The sequence below is a fragment of the Ovis canadensis genome, chromosome 3 (assembly GCF_042477335.2).
Source record: "Ovis canadensis isolate MfBH-ARS-UI-01 breed Bighorn chromosome 3, ARS-UI_OviCan_v2, whole genome shotgun sequence".
In the NCBI taxonomy this organism is placed as follows: Eukaryota; Metazoa; Chordata; class Mammalia; order Artiodactyla; family Bovidae; genus Ovis; species Ovis canadensis.
The window spans coordinates 139,963,788-139,973,511 of record NC_091247.1 but is presented as its reverse complement, the minus strand read 5'-3'; the positions used below and the strand labels follow the sequence as shown (position 1 = coordinate 139,973,511).

Here is a 9,724-nt window from a genome sequence, read left to right as displayed (position 1 = left end):
TGTGTATATATAGAAAGAGATTTATTATGAGGAATTGGCTCATGTGATTATGGACGCTGACAGGTCCCAAGATTTGCAGTCAGCAAGCTGGAGATCCAGGAGAGCTGATGGTGTGATTCCAAATGTTGGCACGCTCGAGGCCCAGGAGGAGCTGATAGTTTGGTTCAAATCTGAAGGTAGGGGGAAAAAAAAAAACTGATGTCCCAACTTGAAAGTAATCAGGGAGGGTGAGAACCTTTTATTCTATTCAGGCCTTCAACTGACTGGTTGGGGCCCACCTGCACATAGAGTCTTCCGTGGTGGCTCAGACAGTAAAGAATCTGCCTGCAGTGTAGGAAACCCAGGTTCGATCCCTGGGTCAGGAAGATTCCCTGGAGAAGGAAATGGCAACCCACTCCGGTATTCTTGCCTGGAGAATTCCACCAACAGAGTAGCCTGGCGGGCTACAGTCCATGGGGTTGCAAAGAGTCAGACATGACTGAGCTGCTAACACTATTACTATTACCCTCCGTAGGGAAGGTAATCTGCTTTGTTGTTGTTTAGTCCCTAAGTTGTGTCCAACTCTTCTGTGACCCCCATGGATTATAGTCTGCTGGGCTCCTCTGTCCATGGGATTTCCCAGGCAAGAATCCTGGAGCGGGTTGTCATTTCCTTCTCTGGGGGGATCTTCTCGACCCAGGAATTGAACCCATGCCTCTTGCATCTCCTGCATTGGCAGACAGATTCTTTACCATGGAGCCGCCAGGGAAGCCACACTGTCTGTGATTCAAATGTTTTTCTTCCAGAAACACCCTCATGGACACACTCAGAATAATATTTGAGCAGGTGTCTGGGTACTCTGTGGCACAGTCAAGTTGACGCATAAAATATGCCGTCACAGCTTGTCACTCTGTATCACTGAGCCTCAGTTTCTTTATCTGTAAACTGGGGAGAAATTGTACTTAATTTCCGAGGCAGTTGGAGAAATTAACACACTAGTGCATGTGAAGTGCTAGCATGGTGCCTTGTAAAGCTCAGTGACAGGTAATTCTGATGCTGGTGATGTCAGGACTGTGGCAGTGAAAGCTCCTGAGACGAGTGTGTCAGGGCACAGAGTGCCTTCAGTCACTCCCCACACTCTCCGGAAGTCGGTGGAAGTTAGGCTGTTTTTCTATTTTCCTGGCCGAGCCGCACAGCATATGGGATCTTAGTTCCCTGACCAGGGATCGAATCAGCGTCCCCTGCCGCAGAAGAGCGGACCCCCAGAGAAGTCCCTCGGCTCTTTTTCCTCCCCCTCCCCAGGGCTGGTGCTAACCGCCCTGGTTCTCCCTCCTTTGCCTTCTCGCAGATCCTCCCCTCGCAGTAGCTCGTCCTGATTCCCTTCCGGTTAAGTCCAGGCTCTAGAGGAGGGTGTCGGCCTGTCAGGCCGGCTACTTTCTCCTTCCCCAGGCCCCATTTATAAAGGAGGAAATCAGAAAGGATGAATAATATCAAGAGGCCCATACAGAGGCAATGGCAGAATTACAAGCAAGAACAGTCACCAGACCGGTCATGGCAGAGCACCAAGAAATGCTCCTGAAGATAACCGAGTAAGGTTAAGCCCTCTTTGCCTGATACCTTCCATCACGCACATTGAACCAACTTAGTTTTCCCACTCAGAACACTGACCTGAGCTCATCTCCAGGGCACCTCTCCAAATGCCATGTCCCTCATCTTAGGGGATGGGTACTTCTTCCAGTCCTCTGAGACCAGAATTGGGGACCACGTCTCGGTCCCAGGGATGGCTCTCTGCCGATGACTCCTCTCCGCCTAGGGAGGCGGAACAGAGCTCGTCTGGTCCCTCCTTCCCTCTCATCTCTATGGCGGAAGTGAGTTATTCACACAACAACATCCTCCGTGGTGGGGTTAAATGGACTCGTCCAAACGAGGGGGATACTTCTTACCATCAAATCTTAAAATCCGAGAAATAATCCAGAAGAAACCAACCTTCAAAGTATAGAGCTCCATGGGGTTGTCTTTGTCCGCTGGTGTGGAGGTAGAGCGGTCCGGGCAGCTGCCCTGGTGTCAGGGCTCGGCCAGCCGTGCTCGCGCCCCCGCCGGAGGCCGATGGAGCAGGTGGGGCCGGCCGGGCTCGCAGGGGCGGGCCAGGTCTTCCGGCGCCGGCACCGCCTCTTGCCGAGGTGATCTGGTCTCCTCCGGGAGGGCCGTTTCTTGCCCCGCGGGTCCCAGACGGGGGTTCTGGGAGGTGGGAGACAGTTCTAGCCGAGAGGCCCTTGTTCTGTGCGAACGCGGGCGCGCCTCGAACTCCCGGGCCTGGCCAGGCTGGGCGCGGGGCTCCGCTCCTCCCGCGTCCCTGGACCGTGGAGGTTCGCCGGCACTGGCGGCGGGAGAAACTTAACCCGGCCGGGAAGTCATTCCTGCGTCCGACAGGGTCTCTCGATGCGGAGCCGAATAACTGTGTTTTTGCGTTCAGCCTGTCTCTTGCGGCTCGTGGCGCGCGGGGAGGTTTCGGTGTACCTGCGGAGGGCGTACCTGTGCGTGAGGAGAAAGGGCAAGATCCAGCCTGAGTGACCCGCGTGCCCCCCTCTCCGTGTAAGGTGAGGCTGGGGGAAACCCTGGGCTCCGGGCTGACTCAGTGGAGGCATCAGTCAGTGTCTGCCCCGGTACTCTGCAGACCTTGGGGGCACCGAAGGGATGAGACTTCCCAGGCACTGCCCTGGCAAAGTCCCCTGCTCACGGGGGGGTCGAGGGTGAGGGAGCAGACAAGCCCATCACAGAGCAAAGGTGGCCGCATTGGGAAGGAGGCTGGGGTTGGTTCGTGTTGACTTCCTGAAGAAGTGGCATCTTGAATAGCACTGAGAATGAGGGAAGAACCTGGACTGGGGGCAAAAGTGAAAAGAGGGATGGCCTGTTTGACGGCTTGTGGGGGATACCAGCGGGGGTTTGTGGAAGGAAGGAGAGTTGGACCAGAGCTGGGAGTTTTCAGATGGGAAACTGCTGGATGGAGTTAGACTAGAGGGCAGAAATGAGCAAGAAGCCCTGCTCATCCTAAGAGTATATATAGGATAAATCAGTCCAGCAATCCTTTCAGGATGAATTGAGCAGTTGCTGTGTACTGGGAACCAGGTATACTGAGATTCCACTGATAATAGGATACAGTCCCTGCCATTAAGGAATTGTCTACTAGTAGGAGAGACGTGGCTCAGATGGTAAAGTGTCTGCCTGCAATACGGGAGACCTAGGTTTGATCTCTGGGTTGGGAAGATCTTCTGGAGAAGGAAATGGCAACCCACTCTAGTATTCCTGCCTGGAGAATCCCAGGGACGGAGGAGCCTGGTAGGCTACAGTCCATGGGGTCGCAAAGAGTCTGACAAGACTGAGCGAGTTCACTTCTTCAGGAGAGACCAGACAAGATTAACACCTGTGAAAAGATAACTGATGATACAGGTAGTCTTGGGCTGACCGCCAGTGAGAGGCAGAGCCAGCTTGATCTCCGAGTGGTCTGTGGACTGCCTCCCTGACTTCAGGCGCAAAGAGACAAACCAGTACACTTTGAAGAGAGTTGCCCGTCCCTGAGGAATTAAGATGTGATGTGAAGCTGGAATGTTTCTGGGGCCTGGAGACCTTTAACCTGTAGAAGGAGTAAGGGGGTGATGGCAGAGCTGCCTTTGAATATCTGAAAGGCTCCTCTGTGCGAGAGGGGTGGGACTTACTCTGTGTGTGACTCTTGATATCAGAATTAAGATTAGCAGTTTAAAGCACTGAGAGACAAAGGCCTTCCATAGAGGGAGTCTCTGGGTAGAACTTTGAAGAGACTGGAATGACCTGCTGGGAGAGGTGGTGAATTCCCTATCAGGGGAGGTGTGTAAGCTGAACCTTCTCAGCTAAGAAATCTGGCGGTCCCCTCTCCTTCCCAGCTCATACGCAGTCACTGGTGAAGTTCTGGTTCTCACGTCTGTCCTTCCCTTCCCACTCGCTCCTCCAGTCCTGCCGTAGCCTTTCGTCATCTCTTAGCAATAACAACGGAGTAATTAGAGCAGCTTGTGCTGAGTGCTTAGTGCTTGCCAGGAACTGCTTCAGGTGCTTTACAGATGCCAGCTCACCCTACTCTGGAGAGGACACCTTCAAGGTAGCCATTGTGAATATCCCTTTTTTATGGATTGGGGAACTTGAGGCACTTAGGGGTGAGGCAACATGCCCTTGATCACACAGTGAGCTGATGAGAGAGCTGGGGTTCCAACCCAGGCAGTCTGGCTTTAGAGTCCCTGCTCTTAACCACCAGCCTGCTGTGTTTTACACGTGTCATTTTATTCCATATTTACAGATAAGAAAGTAGACTCAGAGACTGAGTGATTGGCTTAAGGTCAGAGTGCAAGTTACTGGAAACCTGGGATTCGGACCCTGGGTCATTGGATGTGGGAGCGCCACACTCTGCCATCACTCTGCCACATCCCACTGCACTGGCTGGAAATGGCACGACGGTGGCGGCCTCTAACTGGACTCCTTGCCCAACCCTTTCTGCCTTAAACTGACAAGCTTTTCTTTTTTCTTTTTTTCTGATACTTATTTACTTGGCTGCACCAGTTCTTGGTTGTGGCACGCAGGCTCTTCGATCTTTGCTGGGGCCTGTGGGATCTAGTTCCTTGACCAGAGATCGAACCCCGGCCCCCTGCATTGGGGGCACACAGTCTTAGCCATTGGGCCACCGGGAGAGTCCCTTAAATTGGCAGGTTTTTACCTCGGAGTCTGTGAGATTTGGTGTGTCTGTGTCAGTGAGGTTTCAAGTTCAGTCTTCTTAGCTTTCACTGATTTCTCAGAGCAGTCTGTGACCCCTCAAAGAGTGACGAGCCGTTCTTCATCTGTCGGCTGGAGTTAACTTTCTGATGCACAGATTCAGTGTTGGACAGAGATGCGTAGACTCTCTCTCCAGCGCTCTCGGGACAGAGTCTGGATGCCTGGTAATTCAGGGTCCTGGGAGGTCAGATTCCAGTCTTCCTTTTCTTCTCACTCCCATCATGGCGTCTCACTCCTCTGGTGAAGTTTACCTGCCTGTCTGTCCTCCATCCTGGCAGCTTCGCAAGGGCTGGGGCTGGCAGGGGTTCACAGTGAGCATGTACTATAAACCACCCTGGGTGCCGTCACTGAATTCAGGCTGGAGCTGGGTGTTTGGACTGGTAGCTGTGAGGCTCTACCCATCTCCCATCCCAAGAGTCTGCGGCCCTCTGCCAGCAGAGAAGGGCCGCGATGGCAGGGGACAGGGCTGGGCCTGGAAGGATGTGAGCAGGTGACACGCCGATCAGGCAGAATGTGTCCTCATTCTGACCTGGCTCCTCTGGCAGGGTGGCCCCTGGGTGGGGTGAAGCTCCACCGTCTCTCCTCTGGTCCCTGACCTCAGCGTGGGCCACTGACTGCAAGATGAACTGCCGATCAGAGGTGCTGGAGGTGTCGGTCGAGGGGCGGCAGGTGGAGGAGGCCATGCTGGCCGTGCTGCACACGGTGCTCCTGCACCGCAGCACCGGCAAGTTCCACTACAAGAAGGAGGGCACCTACTCCATCGGCACCGTGGGCACCCAGGACGTGGACTGCGACTTCATCGACTTCACCTACGTGCGTGTCTCCTCGGAGGAGCTGGACCGCGCTCTGCGCAAGGTCGTCGGGGAATTCAGGGTAAGGTGGGGTGCAGGGGGCGGCAGGTGGCTGCTGAGTGTCGTCACCTCCTTGCTGCTGGACCAGCTCGCTCTTCCTAGGTGGACCTATCAGGTTCTTGCAGGTTTTCAGGAACAGGCGTGTTCAGAGCTCCTCTGGGTGAGGAGTGCTTGGTAGGGGGGTAGATGAGGGGGCCTTGTAAAAGTACCAGCAAGGAGGGCAGGAAGCCCCTGGAGCACTGGCGGCCAGGGCCCCTGGGCTGATCATCGCCTCTGCACTCTTGACCTCCTCTCTACTGACACCTCTCTGCTTCTGCTCCACATTCGGGCCTTTCTCATACGAGATTCTCTGAGAGGGAGGGCTGCTGGGCTCAGGCAGTGGCTGTCCCAGAGAAGGGTCCTGTGGGCGGTGTGGCAGGTGCCTGTGTGGGCCTGTAGGGGCCAGGAGAAGCGTGGAAGGGACACGCCAGGCTGCTCACATTGGTCATCTCGGGGCGGGAATGGAGGTGTGATTTTTAATTCTGTCTTCATTCAGGGTTGCAGTGTTTCACTCTTTCAGTGAGTGCATATTTTTAAAATTTAAAGTAACGAAGGAAATTTCTCGTAAGGTGCCCTTCCTAAGATCGGAGGAGGAGGGTTGTCTGTCTGGCTTCCATTCTATAGACGTGTGATCCTCATAAGGGGTGGACTCTACCAGCCACAGGGTACTCCCCACCCTCCCATCGCTCCAAGCCTAGAAAGGGCACGTTCATGAGTTTCCCAGTACCCCTTCAGGGGAGGCAGAGGTGTTCAGACTCCTGTCCTCCAGATGCTTATGACAAGCACATGAAACAGTGGACTCTTAAGGGCATGGAGTCGAGCCAGCTCTACCACCCACAAATGTGTGATCTTGGGCAAGTGACTCTGCTCCTCTGGACTGCAGTTTCACTATATGTAGATTTGGAACGAAAGCTATACCCATCTCATAGGATGTATGCACCACGAGGATTAAGTGAGTCAAATATGTCAAGTGCTGGAGAGCCGTCACACGGGAGACACTGTAGAAGCGGTAGCTGTTGTTACTGTCAGCAGAGGGAATGGGAGCTTGGTTTGTCAATAAAGGAGAGACTTACTTCCTGATGGGCTGTTAAGGAGTTGAGGGAGGCATCCTTACCTTTGGGTTGACCCTAACTCAGAGAGAAAGGTAGACGGGTGCTTTGGGGTCTCAGCTCCACTGGGAGGAAGAGTGTGGGCCATCGCACCCCATGGGGGGACGGGCAGATTTATTAGACCAGGTGGCCCCATTTGCTTCTCCGAGGAGAAGAGGGAGAAGCTCTAGATGTGGCCTGTCCTTCCCCTCCCAGCCCGCTCTTTCCCTTGGCTTCTGTCTCTCTATTTAAGGATCGCCGGGCTTTTCTTGAGAAACTGTGAGTTTAGGTTGTCTTCAAGGGAATGAAGGAGGATTCTGCTTAAGAGGAACCATCTGTGTCACTTTACACAAATCCTGTACTCTCTGGGTCTCGTTCCCTGCCCTCCCTGGAGGTCTGATAGAGAGAGCGATTCTCTGGGGCGTAGGAAGCTGGCCCTTGCAGGTGAGAACCCAGTGGAGGCCTTGGCCTGCTCACTCTTGCTCCTCCTTCCCCAGGATGCTCTGCGCAACTCCGGGGGCGACGGGCTGGGGCAGATGTCCCTGGAGTTCTACCAGAAGAAGAAGTCTCGCTGGCCATTCTCCGACGAGTGCATCCCCTGGGAAGTGTGGACGGTCAAGGTGCACGTGGTGGCCCTGGCCACGGAGCAGGAACGGCAGATCTGCCGAGAGAAGGTGGGGGAGAAGCTCTGCGAGAAGATCATCAACATTGTGGAGGTGATGAACCGGCACGAGTACCTGCCCAAGATGCCCACGCAGTCAGAGGTGGACAACGTGTTTGACACGGGCTTGCGGGACGTGCAGCCCTACCTCTATAAGATTTCCTTCCAGATCACTGATGCCCTGGGCTCCTCCGTCACCACCACCATGCGCAGGCTCATCAAAGACACCCTGGCCCTCTAGGTCTCTCCAGGGCCTCGGTGCTCCTTGATGGCTTATGGACCTTGGCTTCTGGGGATCGTACTGTTAGGCCCTTGGGGCTCTGCAACCTGCTCCGGGTCCTTGATGAGACTTGGCGGGGCCTCCCTGGCTTCCTCATAGTGTGGTTGCCAGTCCTTGGTCGTCCTTGTCACCTTCACTGACGGTCAAGTCTGGCCTGCACTGTCTCTCCATACTCCTGGTTTTCGGGGGGCGGGGTTCCCCTTTCCTGCACTGTACAGAGCAGCCATCACTAGGATGGTGAATAAAGCTGAGAATGTGAGTTTGGGTTGAGCTGTCTCTCCCTTGACTGGTGTTCTGCCCTGAAACATTTTAACGCTTTCTGGCAGAACCTCTAGGAATACACGAGTGTGTAGAGGGCATTATTCTAAGATGGGGGTGCATGATGGGATTGAAGATAGATTAAAGCTCATTGATCTTATACTTTGTTAGACATTCACATAAGCAGGTGTGACCGTGGTCAGTCCCATAAATGATGACACAGATCAGGATCTGCTGCTTTTGGAAATGGCTGTGCTATTTCTCCTCCCTTCCTAAGGAAGCTGTGACCTGCCTTTTATATTATCAGATGACCCCAAAGAATATCTCCTCTTATCCATAGAGCACACACAGGCCCCCACTTGACAGAAAGCTCATTTGACTTGATGTCTTCTCCCTCTGGAGAGAGATTGGCCACCTTGAGACTGGTGTCCTGTGACACTTCTGGTTTGGGCTGACATGGGCTTCTGTGGTGGTTCAGACAGTAAAAAATCTGCCTGCAATGCAGGAGACCTGGGTTTGATCCCTGGGTTGGGAAGATCCCCTGGAGAAGGAATGGCAACCCACTCCAGCATTCTTGCCTGGAGAAGTCCATGGACGGAGGAGCCTGGTGGGCTACAGCCCATGGGGTCACAAAGAGTCAGACAGGACAGAGCGACTAACAGTTTCACTTGGTATCTCACATCCATTTCTAGGCAAACATTGTCAAGATCAGTGTGCTTTTCATTGATTTATTCTTCCATATTTTACAATGCTTTTTGTTACCCAGGGGCAAGCTCTAACCAAACTAAGTGAACAGTGTGTAAGCAAGCAGCAGTGCTAAAGGAGAAATGGCCAGGCTCTGGGGGTCTTGTCCATGGTCCTGGAGGAGATAGGTGCCAGGATGGCCAGGAAGTGTTTGCACATTTTTCTCATTTCAGACTGCTTTTTGGCCATGTGTTATTTCATGAGGAGTTTTGTGATGTCATACCCTTGGCCTCCGGGGCACTGGTGAATTGGAGAACTCAGGAGGTTCTCAGGGATTTGGAGATGGGGAAGGCCCATTGTCAGCAAGTCCTTAATGAGATGTGATCCTACCTGGCTTGCTGCAGTCTGGGGGGCCTTTTTCTCCTTAGACCAGCTCATTTCCTCTGAGGAGTTGGCTGACTCAGCTGTTTACTAACAGTGACTATTTTAAACAGAGCTCAGGGTTGTTACAGGAGTTCTCAGGAGACCTGGGCAGGAGTGTCTTTCCTCCATCCCAGCTTCCCAGACTTCATGCTTTTCTGCAGCCAGGCTCTGCTCCAGACTTTCACCCTGGCTGGGCTGTGGCACACCCAGTTGGCAGCAGGCTCCCTTTAGTGGGCAGTTCAATAGCATCTCTATCCCCTTTGGCACTGTGACTTCCCAGGGCTAGGGGACTGGTTTATTCAAGGTCAGGACTGGAGCCCTGGTGACTCAGATCTTTCCCCTTGATCTGTAACTCTCCTTGACCTCAGACCTGAGCAGAGGAATGGGGCAGGCCTTAAATTCCTCCTCCCCTCTATCACACCTAGGACCAGTGGGGTGCTGGCCTGCTTAGCCAGACCCAGGAGGCTCCAAAGGGGTGATGAAGGCTATGCATCACTAAGGTTCTAGACACTGCTCATTTGCCTTCTGTCCCAGTGGCACCTAGGTCATTGGTTGTTTTTAGTAGCTAAATTGTATCTGACTCTTGTGACCCCAGGGACTGTAGCCTGCCAGGTTCCTCTGTCCATGGGATTTCCCAGGCAAGAATATTGGAGTGGGTAGCCAGTTC

The 9,724-nt window shown here is 53.6% G+C and overlaps 1 protein-coding gene and 1 long non-coding RNA gene across 3 annotated transcripts; one reads left to right on the top strand and one right to left on the bottom strand.

The window, feature by feature from the left end:
- LOC138435762 (uncharacterized) lies at nt 1-2,478 on the bottom strand. The gene is made up of 2 exons (XR_011255225.1): nt 1,648-2,478; nt 1-170 (listed from the first exon to the last, which is right to left on the bottom strand). It is a non-coding gene; the product is annotated as an uncharacterized lncRNA (long non-coding RNA).
- On the top strand, nt 1,833-7,951 carry ATG101 (autophagy related 101). 2 transcript variants are annotated; one of them, XM_069580758.1, is made up of 4 exons: nt 1,834-2,159; nt 2,453-2,576; nt 5,319-5,646; nt 7,249-7,951. In XM_069580758.1, exons 3-4 carry the CDS (start codon nt 5,395-5,397, stop codon nt 7,651-7,653), a joined length of 657 nt encoding a protein of 218 aa, XP_069436859.1. In that variant the 5' UTR covers nt 1,834-2,159; nt 2,453-2,576; nt 5,319-5,394; the 3' UTR covers nt 7,654-7,951. The 2 variants fall into 2 exon arrangements, with proteins under 2 accessions (XP_069436858.1, XP_069436859.1); XM_069580757.1 differs by having other exon boundaries at nt 1,833-2,576.
- Nucleotides 7,952-9,724: the final 1,773 nt, after the last annotated feature.

What these genes read in the sequence shown, in the direction of transcription:
- ATG101 (XM_069580757.1), top strand. Translation starts at nt 5,395, where the DNA reads ATGAACTGCCGATCAGAGGTGCTGGAGGTGTCGGTCGAGGGGCGGCAG. An exon ending in AGGTCGTCGGGGAATTCAGG is followed by an intron (nt 5,647 to 7,248) that starts GTAAGGTGGGGT and finishes CTCCTTCCCCAG; the next exon opens with GATGCTCTGCGCAACTCCGG.